General features: G+C 41.5%; 1 protein-coding gene across 4 annotated transcripts in view; it reads right to left on the bottom strand.

The window, feature by feature from the left end:
- galt (galactose-1-phosphate uridylyltransferase) overlaps nt 1-18,468 on the bottom strand; it is a 77,304-nt gene extending 58,836 nt beyond the window's left edge. Inside the window, exons 1-4 of one of the 4 annotated variants that reach the window (XM_041201367.1) lie at nt 18,207-18,468; nt 13,353-13,522; nt 10,039-10,114; nt 8,767-8,815 (exon numbers count right to left, since the gene is read on the bottom strand). In XM_041201367.1, coding sequence (XP_041057301.1) covers nt 8,767-8,815; nt 10,039-10,114; nt 13,353-13,522; nt 18,207-18,249 — 338 coding nt within the window. In that variant the 5' untranslated portion in view covers nt 18,250-18,468. The remainder of the gene's footprint in view (nt 1-8,766; nt 8,816-10,038; nt 10,115-13,352; nt 13,523-18,206) is intronic. The other 3 variants (XM_041201376.1, XM_041201394.1, XM_041201385.1) reach the window with 3 other exon arrangements.
- Nucleotides 18,469-21,999: the final 3,531 nt, after the last annotated feature.

The following is a 21,999-nucleotide window of genomic DNA, read 5'->3' as shown; positions in this document are numbered from 1 at the left end:
GGCCGGACACGGTTGAGGGCCCTGTCAACCACCGTGGGTGGAAAACCTCAGTTAAGGAAGAAGGAAGACATGTCAGAGGAACTGTTTTTGAAAGTGGCATCATCAGAACAGATGTGAGGGAGGCAAAGGAACTGAGAGAATGGGATGGAGTCCTTACAGGAAGCGGGGTGTGAGGAGCTGTAGTCGAGGTAGCTGTGGGAGTTGGCGGGCTTGTAATGGATATTTGTGGACAGTCTATCACCAGAAATTGAGATAGAGAGGTCAAGGAAGGGAAGGGAAGTGTCAGAGATGGACCATGTGAAAATGATGGAGGGGTGGAAATTGGAAGCAAAATTAATAAATTTTTCCAGGTCCAGACAAGAGCATGAAGCAGCACCGAAGTAATCATCGATGTACCGGAGAAAGAATTGTGGGATATAGTTGCAATTACGGACACATGGCTGCAGAGTGACCAAGGATGGGAACTGAACATCCAGGGGTATTAAATATTTAGGAAGGACAGACAAATACGGAAAGGAAGTGGGGTAGCTCTTTTAATAAAGAAGGAAATCAATGCAACAGTGAGGAAGGGTATTGGCTCAGAAAATCATGATACGGAATCTGTGGAATCTGTTTGGGGTAGAGGTAAGAAACACCAAGGAGCAGAAAACATTGGTGGGGGTTGGCTATAGACCCTCAAACAGTAACAGAGATGTAAGGGAGGGCATTAAACAGGAAATTAAAGACACATGCAATAAGGGTACAACTGTAATCATGACTTTAATCTACATATCGATTGGACAAACCAGACTAGCAATAATACTGTAGAGGAAGATTTCCTGGAGTGTGTATATGATGGTTTTTTTTAGGAACCAACTAGAGAGCAAGCTACCCTAGACTGGTTATTGTGCAATGAGAAAGGATTAATTAACAATCTTGTTGTATGGGGTCCCTTGGGGAAGAGCAACCATAAAATGATAGAATTATTCATTAAGATAGAGTGTGAAGAAGTTGAATCCGAAATGAAGGTCCTGAATCTAGATAAAGGGAACTATGAGAGTTTGAGGCCAAGTTGGCAATGGGGATTGGGGAACCTTACTAAAAGGGTTGACAATGGATAGGCAATGGCTTATATTTAAGGAATGTAATGCATGAATTACAACAATTATTCATTCCTGTCTAGCGCAAAAATAAAACAGGAAAGGTGTCTCATCCATGGATTACAAAAGAAATTAGGGATAATATTAGATCCAAAGAGGAGACAAATAAAATTGTCAGAAAAAGCAGCAAGCCTGAGGATTGGGAGCAGTTTAGAATTCAGCAAATGTGGACAAAAAGATTGATCCAAGAAGGGGAAAATGGAATATGAGAGTAAACTTGCAGGGAACATAAAAACCGACTATCAAAGCTTCTATAAATATGTGAAGAGAAAAAGATTAGCAAAGACAAATGTGGGTCCCTTACAGTCAAAAATGGGGGAAATTATAATGGGGAACAAAGAAATGGCAGAATAATTGAACACATATTTTGGTTCTGTTTTTGCAAAAGAGGACACAAATAATTTCCCAGAAATGTTAGGGAATGTGAGGGGGAGGGATTGAAGAAAATCAGTATTCGTAAAAAAAATGGTGCTAGGGAAATTAATGGGGTTAAAGGCTGAAGAATCCCCAGGGCCTGATAATCTACATGCCAGAGTACTAAAGGAAGTGGCCCTGGAAATAGTGGATGCATTGGTAGTCGTCTTCCAAAATTCTATAGACTCTGGAGCAGTTCCTACAGATTGGAGGGTGGCAAATGCAACCCCACTATTTAAAAAGGAGGGAGAGAAAAAACAGAATTACAGACCAGTTAGCCTAACATAAGTAGTGGGGAAAATGCTACAGTCTATTATAAAAGACATGGTAACAGAACACTTGGAAAGCATTAACAGGATTAGACAAAGTCAGCATGGGTTTATCGTGTTTAACTAAACTACTGGAGTTTTTTGAGTATGTCACTCAAAGAATAGGTAAGGGAGAACCAGTGGATGTGGTGTATTTGGATTTCAAGAAGGCTTTTGATAAGGTCCCACAGAAGATGCCAGTGGGAAAAATTAACACACCATCAGATGAGGGGTCATATACTGGCATGGACTGAGAATTGGTTGACAGACCAGAAACAGAGAGTGGGAATAACTGGGTCTTTTTCCGGTTGGCAGGCAGCGACTAGTGGTATACCACAGGGATCGGTGCTTGGGCTCCAGCTATTCACGATATATATAAATGACTTGGATGAGGAAACCAAATGCAATATTTCCGAGTTTGCTGATGACACAAAACTGGACAGACTTGTGAGTTGTGAGGAGGATGCAAGGAGGCTTTATGGCGATTTAGACAAGTTGTGTGTGTGGGCAAACGCATGGGAGGTGCAGTATTAAGTGGATAAATGTGAAGTTATACACTTCAGTGTGAAAAACAGAAAGGCAAGGTATTATTTAAATGGTGATATATTGGGAAATGTGGGTGTACAAAAGGATCTGGGTGTCCTTGTACAACAGTCAATGAAAGTAAATAGGCAGGTGCAGCAAGCAATTAGGAAGGCAAATGGTATGTTGGCCTTCATTGCAAAGAGGACTTCAGTTCAGCAATAGGGATGTCTTACTGCAGTTATACAGGGCCTTGATGAGACCACACCTGGAGTATTGCATGCAATTCTGGTCTCCCTACCTAAGAAAAGATATACTTGCCATACAGGGAGTGCAATGAAGGTTCACTGGGCTGATACCGGGGTTGGCAGGACTGTGGTATGAGGAGAGATTGGTTCGACTGAGCCTGTATTCACTAGAGTTTAGAAGAATGAGAGGGGAATCTGATTGAAACATATAAAATTCTAACAGAGCTAGACAGACGAGATGCAGGGAGGATATTTCCCCTGATTTGGGGAGTCTAGAACCAGGGGCCACAGTCTCAGGATACGGGGCAGGCCATTTAGGACTGAGATAAGGAAAAATTTCTTTATTCAGAGGGTGGTCAATCTGCGCAATTCTCAATCACAGAAGGCTGCGGAGGCCAGGTCACTGAATATATTCAAGAAAGAAATTGATTTTTTTGGGGGTATTAGGGGCATCAAGGGGTATGGAGAGGAAGCGGGAATATGGCATTGAGGTAGAGGATCAGCCATGATCATATTGAATGGCAGAGCAGGCTTGAAGGGCCGAATGGGCTACTCCTGATCCTAGTTTCTATTCCGGTTGTAACAAGAGATATACTTGCATTGGAAGCGATTCAGAGTAGGTTCACTAGGCTGTTTCCTTGGATGAAGGAGTTGTTTTATGAGGAAACTTTGAGTGGGTTGGGTCAATACTGATGGGAGTTTAGAAAAATGGAGGTTATCTTATTGAAACATATAAGATTCTGAGGGGCTTGACAGGGCATGTGCTGAAAGCCTGTTTTGCCCTCATGGGGGAATCCAGAACTAGGAGGCACAGTTTAAAGATAAGAGGTCTCCCATTTAAGACTGAGATGAGGAGAATTTTTCCTTTCAGAGGATCTTCAGTCTTTGCAATACTCTTCCAGAGAGCAGTGGAGACTGTGTTATTTAATATATTCATGGCTGAGTTAGACAGATTTTTGATCAAGAGAGTCAAGGGTTATGGGGTTCAAGCAGGAAAGTGGAATTAAGACCACAATCCAATCAGCCATGATCTTATTGAATGGCAGCACAGGCTTGAGTGCCCAAATAGCCTACTCCTAATTCTTATTTTTTATGTTTTAAAGGTCTAAGAAGAGGGAGGTGGCAAATGTTGGCATCCAGTCCGACAGCACAGGAGGAAGTATTGATAGTCTAGCTGGACGTGACTGGTGTGGTTTGGAAGCTGATATACGTGAGGAGGCTGACCCATGTTCTCAAATGACGTTGCCAAGGGGCAGCATTTATAAATGATGAAGAGCAGTAAAGAACAGATCCTTAAGGGATTCTGTAATGATGGTGAAGAGGGGGCAGGAAAGCCATTGCTAGAGATGTTTTCTCTGTGATAAGTAAGTGCAGAACGACAGTCCCAAAGAATGCAGGTATCAAAAGAAGCTGACGGGGTCAAATGTGTCAAAAGGTTGCGAAAAGGTTGAGGAGTGATAATGCACCAGGTACAGGAAATGTTCCTTGTCACTTTAGGTAGGCCTGTTTCGGAACTGTTGGTCGGGATTACGCTGCTTTGTAGCAATGAAACAAGGAATTTCAGAAAAATTGAACACATTTAAGGACTTCAAAGAGGAAAGAGATGTTAGGATTTGTTTGGCGGGAAGGTCTTTTAAAGATGGAGCAATTATGACATTTTTCAACATATAAAATTGGTGGGCAGAAAAAGGCCTGTTGATCCATCAAGCCTGTCCCATACCACGATGCCAAAACTTCTTCCCTCACCCAACCTCCCCCCACAACACCAAGTTACAACTACCCAGGAAGCAGGGTGGATGGGGTCAAGGGTTGGGAGGGAGTACATGAGGAGAGGGAACAATTTATTAGCTCATGTGGCACCATGACCTGGATGAGAAAAATTAGAGGAGACATAAACTAAATAGATGGGGATTCAAGGCTAGAGAGATCTTGTTACAGTCAACTGATCAACATGTTAACAGACAAAAAGATAGGATTTGCAACCTCAAGGACTCCCATCACACAGGAGCTAGATTAATAAACTACTTCAAAAGCAGAGAAGTTAAGTTAAACTTTATATAGAACCTTAGAGCATACTCAGGAGTCCATAGTTGTGCTCCCCATACTATAAAAAGGAGGGCAAACAGACAAAGATCATGGTACCAACAACAAAGAGGGATTAGGTCCTGCAAGCAAAATTTAGGGAGCTAGGAAACAGATTAAAAAACAGGACGTCAAAGGTAGTAATCTCTGGATTAATTGCAGTGCCACGCACTAATGAGTATAGAAATAGGAGGTTAGTCCAGATGAATGTGTGGCTGGAGAGATGGTGCAGGATGGAGGGCTTTAGATTTCTGGGACATTGGGACAATTTCTGGGGGCAGTGGGACCTGTACAAGGCGGATGGGTTGCAACTGAACCAGAATGAGACAGACATCCTTGTGGTGAGGTTTGCTAGTGCTGTTGAGGAGGGTTTAAACCAACTTGGCAGTGGGATGGGATCCTGAAAGGAGGTTCAGCAGGGGAAGATGCACATCCAAAATTGGAAGAGAGAGCAAGTGAGTCTGGAAGGCAGAGAAATTATAGGTCAGTTAAGGCACAAGGGAGTTTGGCAAGGTTGGATGGTATTTATTTTAATACAAGGAGCCTGATGAATAAGGCAGATGAGTTGAAGGCACAAATTAACACATGGAAGTATAATGTCACTGCTGTCACAGAGCCATGGTTGAGAGAGGAGCAGGATTGGCAGCTCAATATTCCAGGATATAGGGTCTTCAGGCGAGACAGGGAAGGAGGTAAAAGAGGAGGGGTTATCGCAATATTGATCAAGGAATCAATTACAGCAGTAAGGAGGGATGACATCTTAGAAGGCTCCTCAAATGAAGCCAAATGGGTAGAACTGAAAAACAAAAAAAGGAGCAATCACATTGTTGGGAGTGTACTATAGGCCCCCAGTCAGAGAGAAATAGAAGAGCAGATACGTAGGCAAATTTCAGAGAAGTATAAAAATAATAGGGTAGTAATAGTGGGGGATTTCAACTTCCTCGATATTAACTGAGTTAGTCATAGTGTGATAGGTTTAGAGGGAGCAGAATTCTTAAAATGCATCCAGGAGAGCTTTTTAAGCCAGTACGTAAAAGGTCCTATAAGAGAGGGGGCGGTCCTGGACTTAATTTTAGGGAATGAAGCCAGGCAAGTGGTAGAGGTACCAATAGGGGAGCATTTTGCAGATAGTGATCATAACTCCATTAGATTCAAGGTTGTTATGGAAAAGGACAAGGATGGGCTAGAAATTAGAGTTCTAAATTGGGGGAAGGCTGATTTTAATAAGATCAGATATGATTTGGCCAGAGTGGACTGAGAACAGCTACTTTTAGGTAAATCTGCGTCAGAGCTGTGGGACTCATTCAAGAAGGAAATAGGGAGAGTGCAGGGCCAACATATTCCAGTAAAGACAAAGAGTGGGACCAACAAATCCAGGGAACCCTGGATGTTTAAGGATATACAGGGATGGATAAAGAGAAAAGGGAGGCTTATGGCAGATACCAAGGGCTCAAAACAGCAGAAGCCCTAGAGGAGTATAGAATGTGTAGGGGGGAACTTAAAAAGGAAATTAGGAGAGCTAAAAGGAGGCATGAAAAAACATTCACAGGTAATATAAAGGAAAATACAAAGTTATTTTATAAATACATTAATAGTAAGAGGATAACTAGGGAAAGAGTAAGGACCATGGTGATAATTTGTGTATGGAGCCAGAAGATGTAGGTAGGGTTCTAAATGAATGCTTTGTGTTGGTGTTCACAAGTGAGAGGGACAATGTGAGTATGGAAACCAGGCAGAAGGACTGTGATATAATTAAAGAAATTAGCATAGAAAGAGAGGAGGTTCTAAGTGGTCTGGCAGGCTTAAAAGTAGATAAATGTCCAGGCCTGGATGAAATGTATCCCAGGCTGCTGAGTGAGGCAAGGAAGGAGATATCAGGGGTGCTGCCAATAATTTTCAATACCTCTGTGACTACAGGAGAGGTGCCAGAGGACTGGAGGACAGTCAATATGATACCGTTATTCAAGAAGGGAGGAAGGGATAAACCAGGGAACAATAGGCCAGTCAGTCTAACCTCAGTGGTGGGGAAACTATTAGAAGCAATTCTGTGGGACAGAATTAATCTACTCTTGGAGAGGCAGGGATTAATCAAGGACAGTCAGCATGGTTTTGTTAAGAGGAGGTCATGTCTGACCAATTTGATTGAATTTTCCGAAGAGGTGACCAGGTGTGTAGATGAGGGCAAAGCATTTGACATAATCTACTTGGACTTCAGCAAGACTTTTGATAAGGTCCCATATGGGAAAATGATAACGAAGGTAAGAGCCCATGGGATCCAAGGCAATTTGGCAAATTGGATCCAGAATTGGCTGAGTGGCAGGAAACAGAGGTTGATGGTCAAGGGGTGTTTTTGTGAATGGATGCCTTTGTCCAGTGGGGTTCCACAGGGAGCGGTATTGGGTCCCTTGCTGTTCGTGGTATATATAAATGATTTAGACTTGAATGTAGGAGGGTTGATCAGTAAGTTCACGGATGACATGAAAATTGGTGGATTGGTAAATAGTGAGAAGGATAGCCTTAGAATACAGGCGGGCTGGTCAGATGGGCTGATCAGTGGCAAATGGAATTTAATCTGGATAAATGTGAGGTGATGCACTTGGGCAAGACAAACAAGGCACGGGAATACACGATGAATGGTAGATCCCTGGGAAGTACCAAGGATCGGAGGGACCTTGGTGTGCATGTCCACTGGTCCCTTAAGGTAGTGGGACAGGTAGATAAGGTGGTTAAGAAGGCATATGGGATACTTGCCTTTCTTAGCCAAGGCATAGAATATAAGAGCAGGGAGGCTATGCTGGAACTGTATAAAACGCTGGTAAGGCCACAGCTAGAGTATTGCGTGCAGTTCTGGAATCCGCATTATAGGATGTGATTGCACTAGAGAGAGTGCAGAGGAGATTTACCAGGATGTTGCCTGAGACTGGATAAACTGGGGTTATTTTCCCTGGAGCAGAGGAGATTGAGGGAGGACATGATTGAGGTGTATTAAATTATGAGGGGCATAGAAAGGGTAGACAGGAAGGAACTTTTCCCCTTTGTGGAGGGATCAATAGCCAGGAGGCATAGATTTAAAGTAAGGGGCAGGAGGTTTAGAGGGGATGTGAGGAAGAATTTTTTTACCCAGAGGGTGGTGGGAATCTGGAACTCACAGCCTGAAAGGGGTTAGAGGCAGAAATCCTCATAACATTTAAGAAGTATTTGGATGAGCAATTGCGATGCCATGACATATGAGGCTATGGGCCTAGTGCTGGAAAATGGGATTAGAATAGTTAGGTACTTGCTTGACCAGCGCAGGCTCGATAGGCCAAAGGGCCTTTTTCTGTGTTGTAGACCTTTATGACTCTATGACATAGGAGCTCTGGATAAAATACAAACAACATTTACAAGCATAGTACCAGAATGAAGAGAGTACAATTATTAGGAAAGACTGTAAAGACTGTACAAGGGGGGGGGGGAGCTGGCAGGTGTTGATTCAAAACTACTAGCCATAAATATATGCTAGTTATTAATAAACCCGATAAGGAATTCAGAAGAAACATCCTCAGTCACAGCGGTAAGAATGTGAATCTCACTTCCACATCAAGTGATTGAGGCAGCTAGCATAGATGAATTTAAGGGGAAAGTAGACAAATACATGAAGAAGAAAGGAACAGAGGATAAATTAATCAGGTGGGATAAAGTAGGTAGAGTGGGAGCATGAATTTTGGCAAAGGCCCTATCGGGCCAAATGGGCTGTTTTGGTGCTGTCTAATATTAATTAAAATTAAGGATGTTTTACAATTCAGTAACTGAGACTATCTTTTTCCTGAAGAATTACATGTTGAATTTATTAAATTTGGATTGGATGTAATTTATGTTCCATGATATACAGAGGGGCCTTTGTGGAGAATTCTTCGTCATGTTTGTTTCCTCTTCCTCCACTACATCAATACACAATCACTTAGCTTAAAAGAAACTAAAGCAACAGCCGCTATAAAAACACAAATTATACATTGATATTGTATATATTCACAGCATCTGCACTTTATAGATTCTCATAGAATAGGTCTTTACCAAACTCCTCTAGCAGCTTTTGTTTGAAACAACGGGTGCTCACTGAGACCTAGGGGTTTAAATGAAAGTAGAATGTTATTTAAAAAAAGGAGTCAAATCCATGGAAATCAATTTTACTGACTATTTAGATTGCTTTCATAATATAATTGTGACAAAAGTAAAGTCTTTGTACATGATTTAATTTTTTTCCTTTAATTTAAAACATATTCTTTCAAAAAATAAAATGCTCAAAATATACTGGAAAAGGTCAATAACTCGGGAGTCAATACAGCATTAGCATTATGTGATGAAACAAAAGCAATCTCATTACAAATGTATCATTGATGTGAAACCGAGGTCCTGTCTGCCTTCTCAAGCAGACATAAAAGATTCCATTGCACTATTTTGAAGAAGAGCAGGGGACTTTTAGCCAATATTTACTCCTCAAACAACATTGCTAAAACAGATTATCTAGTCATTATCACATTGCTTCAGGACCTTACTATACACAATATGGTTGCTATTTTATAGGAGCAACTATAATTCAAAGGTAGGTAATTGGTTGTAAAGCACCTTGGGGCATCCCAAGGTCATGAAAGACGTGATAAAAATGCAAGTTCTTCCTTTCTTTCTCTACCTTTCACTGTTTCCCTTTTCCTCTTAAGTCCTATAAAGAACTCTGAAGCAAACATTTCATTGGTCATTGTTTATGAAGAATGGCAGGCAGTCAGAATCTGAGATTACAATGAAGATTTTGATATGAGGATCTTGGAGGGAGTTTACATCTAAGTTCCAATGGATAGTGCAGGGAGGACAGAGCCTTGACCCAATGCTGACTTGTCTTCCTGTCACTTTGAAATTGAATATTGAGCTCTATTACCCACTAGTACTGGTGAATCAGAGAACTGCTGCCACCTGACACTTGGGACTGGGCTTGGGTAGAGAGACACTGAGGTTAGGATGGAGGATGCGGACCAAAGCTTGGATTCTGTAGCTGTACACATGGAATACATGATATGCGGCTAGCATTGTATTCCTTAGCTAGCACTAGGATGGAGGTGAAAACTATGGTTTGGTCTGGTACTGAGGAATCAGAGCTCACGTTTATTGCTGGGAGAGCAACATGAAAGATAAGTGGTAATGTGAGAAAACATCTGTAGCTGATAAACAGTAAAATCCCAAGTCCAAATGTTAGATAATTTAAACTGTAGAAAGATTTTGGAATGCATTGTTTATATTAGTACATGAGAATAGTTGTCCCAGATTAACTGGATAATAGGGAGTTTGAAGTACCTGGGTCTGGAGCATCTGGTTGTAGGCTTGGGAAGTCATTATCAAATACGTACGTACTTTCATACTCTGGGTTCACCTTTACAATGTGAAATGAAGCAAGAAATAATTCACTGGCATATCTATCTACAACAAACATCATTCAAATGGTCAACTTTATAATGAATGCTTTCTTTGGGAGGTCAAATGCAAATCTTCCATCAGACAATATGATTTAAAGGAGTGGTGTCACCATACAACATTAAATGTTTGCCTATGGACTCAAGAATGGTAGTAGTTACTGAAATTACTATGAATCTTATTTCTGAATATGTTTAAGTTTTTTTTCAAAACTAATCAAACAAATTTACTAATATGTAAGTCCCGCTTGCCGAGAGCTACCAATCAATCCGAGGTTGGCAGCTCTTCAATGCTCGGTACCACCGTGCTGCTGGTAAAGCACAAAGTCAAGGTCCAAGATCAGCAAGGGACCTAGGCTACAGGTGGGTAATGGGGAAGGCGAATCATGGGTTGGGGATCATGGGGGAGGGTGGGTCAGCAACAAGGACAAGGGTGTGGATCTCAGTTGGTCCCACCACACCCCTACATCCCAGTGCTGGGTCCTTTGATCAGATACAGAGTGCCTTTGAACAAAGGCTTCCCAAACTGGAAGATCGCAAGCAACCTCATAAGGTTTACTTTCCATGCTTCCCACATGGCAAGTTCCCCACCCACCACTGGGTGAATACCAGCGGCGGTGGGTTGAGGCCTTTAAGCGGATACTAATCATCCACTTAAGTGTCTCAAGTGGTGGCAGGACAGGATAGCCGTCCATGAGCCTTCTTGCCAGGGATTTAATCAAGCAGGGTTCCCATTCCCCCCAAATTAAGTTCCCCCCACCATCAAACTCACCACAGGGGAGGACATTAAATTCCACCCAGTATTATGTCTTCATGGAGGACGACACAAATAACTTCCCAGAAATGCTAGAGAATTGAGGGTCCAGTGAGAAGGAGGAATTGAAGGAAATCAGTATTACTAAAAGAAAAGACAGTGCTGGAAAAATTAATGGGACTGAGAGCCCCACATAAGAGGTTAATGTGCAAAATTAAAGCGCAAGGGATTGGGGTAATATATTGGCGTGGATTGAGAATTGGTTAGCAGATAGAGAGTAGGAATAAATGGGTCTTTTTTGAAGTGGCAGGCGGTGACTAGGGTACCACAGGGATCAGTGCTTGGGCTGCAGGTACTTACAATATATATCAATGATTTGGATGAGGGAACCAAATGTAATATTTCCAAGTTTGCAGATGACACAAAACTTGGTGGGAAGGCGAGTGGTGAGGAGGATGTTAAGAGGCTTCAAGGCAACTTAGACAAATTGAGTGAGTGGGCAAAAACATAGCAGATACAGTATAACATGGATAAGTGTGAAGTTATCCATTTTGGTAGGAAAAACAGAATGCCAGAGTATTACTTAAATGGTGATAGATTGGGAAATGTTGATGTACAAAGGGACCTGGGTGTCCTTGTACACCAATCACTGAAAGCAAGTATGCAGGTGCAGCAAGCAGTTAAGAAGGCAAATGGTATGTTGGCCTTCAATGCAAGAGGGCTTGAGTACAGTAGCAAGGGTGTCTTACTGCAGCTATACAGAGCTTTGGTGAGACAACACCTGTTGTATTGTGTGCAGTTGTAGTCTTCTTACCTAAGAAAGGATATACTTGCCATAGAGGGAGTGCAGCCAAGGTTCACCCGACTGATTCCTGGGGTGGCAGGATTGTTGTATGAGGAGAGCTTGGGCCAACTAGGCCTGTATTCACTGGAGTTTAGAAGAATGAGAGGGGATCTCATTAAAATGTATAAAATTCTGACAGGAATGGACAGGCTGGATGCAGGGAAATTGTTTCCTCTGGCTGAGAGGCGGTCAAAAACAAAGGGGTCACAATCTCAGGACAGAGGATAGGCCACTTAGGACTGAGATGAAGAGAAACTTCTTCACTCAGAGGGTGGTGAACCCTCTACCACAGAGGGCTGTAGAGGGCAAGTCACTGAATATATTTAAGAAGGAAATAGATTTCTAGACACTGAAGGTGCCAAGGGGTATAAGGAGAGAGCGAGAGTATAGCATTGAGGTAGTAGATCAGCCGTGATCGTATCGAATGGCGAAGCAGGCTCGAAGGGCTGAATGACCTACTCCTGCTTCTATTTCGTATGTTTCTATACAAGTGGCAACTATAAAATTCAGTATTTTGCATATGTGCATTTTATTATTCACCAGAGTTGGCCAAGTTCACTAATTATAAAGTACAAACCCAGAGATTCACTGATGTCCTTCGGATAAGAATCTGTAACCTCAACTCTGCGTGTCCTGCACAAGATTCCAGTTCCACACTGGTAATTGACTCTTAACTTGCTAACCAGGCATAAATAATAAATGCTTCATTGCTAACATCACCGCAACCCAAGAACAAATTTTAGAAAGCAGGAATCTCATTCTTCCCTCCTCTCCTTAATTATGAAAGAATAGAAAGGGATTTCTAATGAAATAATTTCAAGTTTAAAGGCATTGATCCTCCTAGCTTGGCAATTGAGATTCACAAGTTAGCCAATCAGTTTTTCCTGAATCCTTGTCAAAGCATCAAGATCCCTTTGAAGGCAATGTGGCTAAATTTGTACATTATATTCTTAAGATCACATTTGGAATGAGTTATTATAAGGTTCAAGCAAAGCATTTTGTTCTATTAAAGAACCTTGAGACGAATCTTCCTATTGAGAATAACTTTACTAATAAAAATCTCACATTAGATAAGAGCTGATAACATTAACCTTCAACCTTTACTGATAGGCATACGATATGACCTTGAGGAACTGAAATGGCACTATCTTCTGTTTCACATATTTAATTGCCTTGGCCAATAATTTTCTCCCATTTAGCTTTAATGGGGTGGTTTAAAATCAAGAAGGGATTCAATAGAATAAATAAGGAGAAATTGTTTCCAATGGCATGGACTGCAGCGGTTCAAAAAGGCAGTTCATCACCAACTTCTCAAGGTCAACTAGGGATGGGCAATAAATGCTGGCCCAGCCAGCGAAGCCCACATCCCATGAATGAATAAATAAAAAAACAAATAACAGCGCCTTGTAAACTAATTTCAAGGAGTCAGTGGTGTAGTCATGGTGACCAAGGACCTAACCCAAGAACTAATCCTGCTCTACGACCAGTACCTCAACGTGGCAAAAATTTAAAACGTGTCAAGTACCAGGGTTCAAATGAGTGAAGTTTGTTAACTACTAATACTAATTTCAATACTCCATGCATGCCATCCATGAATTACCTCCCCATTTGCCCTTGTTGCTCCAGGACAGAGGGGGTTAGTTGGATCATGACGTGCAACGTTCACCTCTGTTGGTTTCTCAACCTGCCCCTTCCAAGGACGTTTCATCCGGTGAGCAGAGACCAGGATCCACTCAGCACGGAGAGGGTTATAGCGGATATGTTGGTGCTCTAGTTTTAGAAACAAAGTGAAAACATGGTGAGAATGATCTTATTTGTTTCTTTCTCTTTACTGACTACACATTGTTGCATGACCAGTGCTTCTAGAATGCTACCAATAATTTTATTTTTAATGTTAACTCTATATTTAGAATTTTACCGGTAGTCATCATGAAAATTTAATCCGAATAGGTTTATTATAGTCATTTGTTCATAGTTTTCAGTTTTACAAAAATGTTAATAATGAACTTAGCTCGTGTTTAGCATATTTACATTTTTAACCTTTGACAAAAGTTTCAGAATTGTTCTTTTACTTATGCCACATTTAAGACCACAAGAAGCACGGAAATAGGAACCAACTGTTGCCTGAGTCAGAAGTGTTTGTTCATCTATTTCACTTTTCAACATCAGTTCCAAAAATTGTATCTATTCCTAGAATTAATTTCAGCTTTAACCTAATCACAGTTAATTTAGTTATGGACTTTGTAAGAATTTTAATTTTTCTCTCAGATGTTCTTTTCAGGAGGAAGAAAATCATCAGTTATTGAGGTGATTCAGTACCAGGTTTACGTCAAATAACTCACTCGCATCATATAGCCTTAGAGATCTGTCGCAATTGGAATATATTATGAGGGAAAAGACCTGTAGTTACAACAACAACTTACAATTATATAGCGCCTTTAACATAGTAAAATGTCCCAAGGCACTTCAGAGGGGTGATTATCAAATACAAGCCATATAAGAGGATAGGCCGAGGATATATGGCCAAAAGCTTAGTTGAAGATGGTGTTTTAAGAAGCACCTTGAAGGTGGGGAGGTAAAAAGGTGGAGAAGTTTAGGGAGGGAACTCCAGGGCTTAGGGCTGTGACAACAAAAGGCCTGGCCGCCAATGATGGAGTGATCAGGTTTGAGAATGTGCAAAAGGCCAGAATTGAAGGAGTGCTGAGACCTTGGAGGACTGTAGGGCTGGAAGAGGTTACAGAGATGGGGAAGGATGAGGCCATGGAGGGATTTTAAAGTAAGCATGATAGCAAGGGACAATGCAGGTCAGCAAACACAGGGGTAATGTTTGGTGTGAATTAGGATACAGGCAGCAGAGTTTTCATTCACCTGAAGTTTAAGAAGGGAGCAAGCTGGAAAGCCAGCGAGGAGAGCATTCGAATACTCATATCTAGAGGTTAGAAAGCATGGATAAGTGCTTCAGCAGCAGATGAGCTGAAATGGGGTGGAGATGGACCATGTCAGAGGTGGAAGTTGGCGGCATTAGTAATGGACACGAAAAAGCATCAGAAGCTAAGCTCAGGGTCAAACAGTCATCAACCAAGTAAACAACACCAAGGTTTGCCCACAGACAGTGGCTAAGGAACAGAGTTTTATGGCATGGAATGAAACAATAATTTCAATCTTCCCAACATTTAGCTGGTAGAAATTTCTGTTGATGTTGAATAAGCAGCAAGATAAATCAGAGACAGCGAGGGAGGTTGAGAAAAGTGGTGGTGATGTAGAATTGGATGTCATCAGCATACATGTACACTTGCATATTTTGAAATCCTATCACTGGAGATAGCATGTGGATGAAAAACAGGAGACGACCAAGGTTAGATTATTGGGGGCCTACCGAGCTAACAATGAGTGAGTGGGAAGAACAACTACTGCAAGTGTTTCTCTAGCTATGACTGCATTGTTATGAATGGAACTATTTAAGTGCAGTCCCACCCAGCTGGACAATGGAGGAGAGGCTTTAGAATAGGATGGTGTGATCAACTGTGTCAAAGACTGCATACGGATTAGGAAGGATCATTGTTTACCACAGCCACACACAGTGTAATTTGTGACTTTAATAAGAGCCGGTTCAGTGCTGTGGCAGGAGCCTGAATGAAGGTCTCATATATGGAAAAGACACTTCACCCTGACCTTAAATTATAACACCATTCCTTCAGTGCCACTGAGTCAAAATCCTGGAGTCCCTCTCCAATCACACTGTGACAGTACCTTCACCACATGAACTGCAGCAATTCAAGGCAACCAGTGGCAATTATCAAAGCTGAAAAACAAATAGGACTAGTAGGGCAGTCATAAACCCAACAGTTAACAGCTGTAGTAGGGAATGGGTTGGAAACTCAAGTTAGGTTAAAACTAGCATTACACTCCTAGTCATATTGAACTTTCATGATAAGTAAATTAAAAAGTAATGCAACAGGGATGTCACATCTCAAAGATAATAACAGATTGATGTAAATTAACTGGGTATGGTGAGAGGGGACACTCTGTATAGCATGGGGGATGGGACATGGACAGATTCTTGACATTCTTGAGCCATATTGTGTAACATTTGTAACATACCAATCACTTGAAAAGGTTCCTTCCAACACAGAGCACATTAGTCATATGATTGAAACTAAGGTTAGTTGGTTATTAACAGTATCCAAAATTGAGCAATAGAGTAGATAAACACATCAGATCAATAGTGCTGCAATTGAGTAACACTGACCCTTGGCAAAGTCATACACACACACCAACTTTACCAAACCCAATGTTGCTTAAAATAAAAGGTATTAAGTATTATGTTCAAAATTAAGATGGAATAGATATTCCTTGTGAAATTGAAACATTGCCAGACTGTATTCTAGTGGTGTGAATTAGAGATTGCATGTGATAATAAAAGATACAATGTACATCAATTTGTGATTGTTACTATCTTCCAGGATTAAACACCAGTAACAAAAATGTTACAAAATATGCAGTTCCTATAAATTGTTGTCAAAATAATGGTGAGGCAAAGCGCAGTCATTGTTATTTATGCACAAATGCCAGAGGAACTTGAAGAGAGGGCACATGATTGATTGAATGGAGAAATTCAAAAGGGCTGTTAAATACTCGGAAAACAGCACATCCCCATCTACCTCAACTGGAAAGCATGAAATCATTGTACTTTCACAGAACAGAAACTCTCCAGAGAAAGTTAAATCCTGTCCATTTCAGTCTAAGTACTCTTTTAATAATGAGGTAAATGTTAATCACTGACAAACAAAGTCCCTGCTGCTGAAACTTAACTGTTACAAATGTGGGGTCTCATTCCTTCAGGTTTTAAATGCACTGCTATGTTTTTTAATGTTTCCTTTCTGTCGCTCTTTTCTCTTTCTTAATCCAATCTTAATTTTCCTTCTTTCTCTGTTCTTGAACTGACACTCACCTACTCTAATGTTAACATCACTTTCTCAATCCTGCACTTATAATTGAACAATCCTTCAGCCTGATTGATTAATGAGATACTCTCTTCACCAGGTCCCAGCAGACTGTAGTCAGCTTCCAGAAACTTGCCACACAAAAATATAAAAACCTAAGTGTGTCAAGGATAAGTTTGATACCAACAAAAACAAAAATTGCTGGAAAAACTCAGCAGGTCTGACAGCATCTGTGGAGAGAAAGACAGAGTTAACATTTCGAGTCCATATGATGCTTCTTCAGAACTAAAGAGAAGTAAAAATGTGGTGAAATATATACTGTTTAAGGGGGGGGTGGGACAGGTGAAGCTGGATAGAAGGCCAGCGATAAGTGGAGGCAAAGGAGAGATTGCGAAAGATGTCATAAACAAAAGGTAGAAGGGGTGTTGATGGTGGTGATACTGGCTAAAGGAGGTGCTAATGGTGACATTAAGAGTAGAAAGCAGGATGAGCGTGTGACAGATGGCCCTAGTGGGGTGGGGGGAAGGGATGGTGTGGGAGAAAAGATAAAATAGGCTAAAAGGTGGGGATAAAGCAATGAATAGAAATGAATTTTATAAGTAATAATAGAAATAGGTGGGAAATAATATATATAAAAATTTAAAAATAAATATTTGAAAAAAAGGGGATCAAAAAGGGAGGATGGAGGAGACAGTTCATGGTCTGAAGTTGTTGAACTCAATGTTAAGTCCGGAGGGCTGTAAAGTGCCTAATCGGAAGATGAGATGCTATTCCTACAGTTTGCGTTGAGCTTCATTGGAACATTGCAGCAGGCCAAGGATGGACATGTGGGCATGAGAGCAGGGTGGTGTGCTGAAATGGCAAGCGACAGGAAGGTCTGAATCATGCTTACGGACAGACCAAAGGTGTTCCACAAAGCAGTCACCCTGTCTGCCTTTGGTTGCTCCAATGTAGAGGAGACCGCATTAGGAGCAGCGAATACAGTAGACCAAACTGAGGGAGGTGCAAGTGAAGCACTGCTTCACTTGAAAGGAATGTTTGGGCCTCTGGACGGTGAGAGGGGAAGTAAAGGGGCAAGTGTTGCACCTCCTGCGGTTGCATGGGAACCTACGGAATGCCAGCAGGGGGTGGGGGTGAAGGGAAGATGTGTTTGGTGGTGGCATTATGCTGAGGTTGGCAGAAATGGCGGAGGATGGTCCTTTGAATGCGAGGCTGGTGGGGTTAAAAGTGAGGATAAGGGGAACCCTATCACGGTTCAGGGAGGGAGAGGAAGCTGTGAGGGCAGAGACGCGGGAGGTGGGTCAGAGACAGTTGAGGGCCCTGTCAACCACCTTTGCTGGAGCAAACTGCAACCCAAATCAGCAGAAAACAAAGTTCCAGTTAAGTAGATTGAACGGGATTTGGCACAAGCAAAGCAACCCCAAATAAATGGATCACGACAGAAAATAACTTCTCTCTGCAACATTAGCAAGGGTGTTTCCAGTAAAATAAGCAAATGTTTATGTAGTTACCACTGGGCTGGAAGGTCTGCTTGCTGCTGATTTGAGGTTCCATTCCGAATCCGAACCCTCCCCTGCAGATTCTCTAGAGGTCAGTTACTGCAGAGCTCAATGTCGTGTGATATTTAAGGGATTTGTTTCATTGCAAAAATGGCGGAGATTGCCTATAAAACTATGCAAAGGAACTCATCTCCAGCGTTTCACATTAAGATAACTTAAACCCACTGTCCGGGATGATTTTTTTTCTCACCTACTGATCAGGCCAACCATAACTAACCCTTAAATAATAATGTTCCTGGTCTCACTCCTTCTTCTACTCCTCTCCATGTACACAAATCACTAAAATCTGGAAGTCGGGTTAAAAAAAATCAATAAAGCTAATGAGATAGCCTTTAGAAAGAGAGGGGCTAGAATATAGAGAAGGAATTTTCCTATGCAATGCACATGTGGTCTATCTCTAATTGGACCACATCTGGAGTACTATGTACAGTTCTGGTCACCCACACCTTAGAATGAATATATTAGCTTGGGAGGGATGCAGTGCAGATTCACCAGAATACCATTAGAGCTCCAAGGATTAGATTATGAGGAAAGATGGGATGATTTGATTAAGGGTTTCAGGATTTTGAAAGGAATTGGTAGTGTAGATGGAGAGAAAATTTTTAGCTAGTTAGGAATTCTGGGACAAGGGGAAACTTAAAATCTGGGCCACAGGACATTCAGGAGATAAATTAGGATAAATTCACACAAAGCGTGGTAGACATATGGCATTCTCTCCCACAAAGACAGCTCAATTAATAGTTCTAAATTTAAGATCAATAGATGTTTTAATTAAACAAGAGTATCAAAGGATATTGAGAATTAAGATATGTTCCTAAACTGTTAATTATTTTGCTGTGACCAGAATGCCATCAAAATGGCATTTTCATCAGTGATAATTGCCCTTCAGTTCTGCACTCAAATGCCCATTATTCCTGTGTGGGTCCAGATGCTTTGTTTTGGCAGACAGTTCCACACAGTAAACATCACTCTGAGCCTCAACTGACCTTATTTTAGATCTACACACAGGGTTTCACTCAGGGAGAAATCATGAAACAGCAGTCATGAACTGTTTGATGGTCCCCTCCCTAATCTAAGGAGAAACAAATTGTTTTGCCACATCATTCAAAATATACAGTAATTCCTATCATGACCTCAGAATGCTCCAAAATGGGTTTTACAGTACTTTTGCTTAATGAATGTAGTTTCTGTTGTAATGTAGGAAACATTGCAAACATGTATCCAACTATGTCCTTGGCTACTCAGCATTGACTGGCCTTGATCTGAGTTTAATAATGTCACCATTTGAAACAAGGAGTTTACTTTTCCCTCACACAGCTCTTTTATACATTATCTATTAGAGTATGTATATGGGGAAGTTAATTGTTAAACATTATTTTGGATATTAATTGGCATCATCAGTTTGGACGGGTTTATTTCACTCTAAGAATTCTTTACCACACTATGAATTTTACATCCTCTTGAATGCATTCCAAAATTATAAATAGAAAATTCCAAAGAAGATTAACGCAAACAAAAACATCTCAATTCTTTCCCATTTTTAACCATTGCCTCCATATATAATACTTTCAATAAAGTACTCTGGGCTCCCAACATGTTCCTCCAGATTCTTGTACATCAGTCCATATTCCTAAACCCAGTGCCAACCATGTACAACCAATTGCATTGTTTGAACATCTCATAGCATGTAGTAATCAAGACAGCTAAATTGGTGAAGGTGGAATTTTATGAGGGCAGAGTTTCATATTTCACTCACTGGAGAAAGATGACCATTTGTAACATAATAGACCAAAGAGGACAACAAAGATAGCATCACTGAACATTGGTACTCTAACTTGCTGCACCACAGATGTGTAATATTGGTGTTTGTGTATAATTCCTTAGATAAATTGGTGGATAAAAGTTGCTTTTTCTGCCAAGTGTAACAGGATGCAGACCTGGTATTATTATCTTTTACCAAATAAAAATCCAGAAAGTAGATGTGATTAAGTTGTGACATTTACTTCACTTATGAGAAAAGTTCAACCATCTACACTTTGTATCATGCCTTCTGTAATTAAATATTCAAAGCACTTTACAGAGGCTCCAGGTTGCCTGAACCAGAACTGAGAGGGGCTTAGGGAAGTTGGGAAAAATATAAGTTTTTAAAAAGCTTTTGGAGCTCACAAAGGCCATTCAATAATGATGGTACATGACTGCTAAAGGATCTGCCATCAATGCTAGTAAGACAGTGGAACAAAAGATTGTCTGCTAAAACTGCAAAGGTAGGACTGAGTAAGGCCATAGGGAAATTGAAAATAAGGGACTGATGATTTTAAATAAAAACAAAAAAAGTGCTGGAAATACTCAGCACGTGTGGTGGCATTATCTGTAGAGAGAGAAAAAGAGAGAGTTAACATTTTAGGTCTATGACCTCTCATCACATATATGCACAAATCTTCTGAACAGCAGTAATCATCATAGGATTGCCACTCCACCCAAACTTTTCCCTGCCTGGACAGTGCTCTGCATTTCTTGCCGAGTCTTCAAAGCCCAGCTTTACCAGAAATGCAGAGTGCAGTGTCCCTCCAAGAGCTCGGTTGCAGCGCTGTAAAACTGAGGGGAAGACAGGGCAGCCCTTTTTTATGGCACGAGCTGCTGTATAGTAGGTTTAAGGATCCAGTGTGATTGTTAATGAATGGGTAGGTTGTAGGTGGATAGAAGGGTGAGGTAAGTATGCAAGTGGGTAGGGTGGGTGAGGTAAGCTGGTAGATGGGTAAGGTGGTGGTAGGTGGATGAGGTGGTAGGTGGACAGGGTGGCAGGTGGGTGTGGTGATAGGTGGGTGAGGTGGTAGTCAGGGGTTGAGGGGGTTAGCCAGGTGGTTGAGGTGGTAGTCGGGTGGCCAGCAGTGATGGTTGGGGATAGTTGGGTGTCGTGGGGGGGGGGGGGGGGGATCAAGAGGAATTTGGGAGGTCAGTGTGAGTGATTGGGAAGGGTCAGTTAGGAGTTAGACTGGGTTTTCTCTGTCTAACATTTCTTGAGTAAGTATTCAGCTAAGTACATCGGAACTGTCTGAAGTCTCTGACTCAAACTCAGTCAGAAACTTTTGCGGAGAGTCTCGGGAGAAGGAGAATTGTCCATCAAAAATTGAAATTTCCCAGGCAATTCCCACAGAGGTCAGAGTTTCAGAATTTCCACCGCGTCTCGAAGCACATCTTAGGTTGCATGTCCGAAGTTCCGGGGACTGGGAAATTTGAGTCATTAACTCTCTCTCTCCACAGTTCCTGCCTAACCTTCTGAGTATTTCCAGCATTTTTTGCTTTTATATCAGGTTTCCAGCATCTGCAGTATTTTGCTTTTGCTTGAGATCAGTGAGGACATGGGGTGATCGATGCACAGGATAGGATGCAAACAACTGAATTTTAAGTTTTTTCAGCTCAAGTCAGTTTTTGAAAGTCGATGCTTGCCTTAAAACAGATGATGATTGGTAACAAAAACAGAAACTGCTGGAAAAACTCAGCAGGACTAACAGCATCTGTGGAGAGAGAAAATGATTGGAAACTATCATTCTCAGTCTATTTCCGATCTTTGTGCGTGGAGGAACCTCGGAATAGCTTTCAGTCAGCCTGATCATCAAACATCGAGCGTCCCGCCCTTTTCTCCGCCCCCAGACTCAACGCCGCGCTGATTGGTCAGGGGGCGGAACACTTTGTGACGCCTCTGGCGCTCATAGGCGGATCGAGTTATCTGTCAATGAAAGGGGGC

Source organism: Carcharodon carcharias, chromosome 1 (genome assembly GCF_017639515.1).
Source record: "Carcharodon carcharias isolate sCarCar2 chromosome 1, sCarCar2.pri, whole genome shotgun sequence".
In the NCBI taxonomy this organism is placed as follows: Eukaryota; Metazoa; Chordata; class Chondrichthyes; order Lamniformes; family Lamnidae; genus Carcharodon; species Carcharodon carcharias.
The sequence above is the reverse complement of the archived record's forward strand: the minus strand, read 5'-3'. Positions and strand labels throughout refer to the sequence as shown.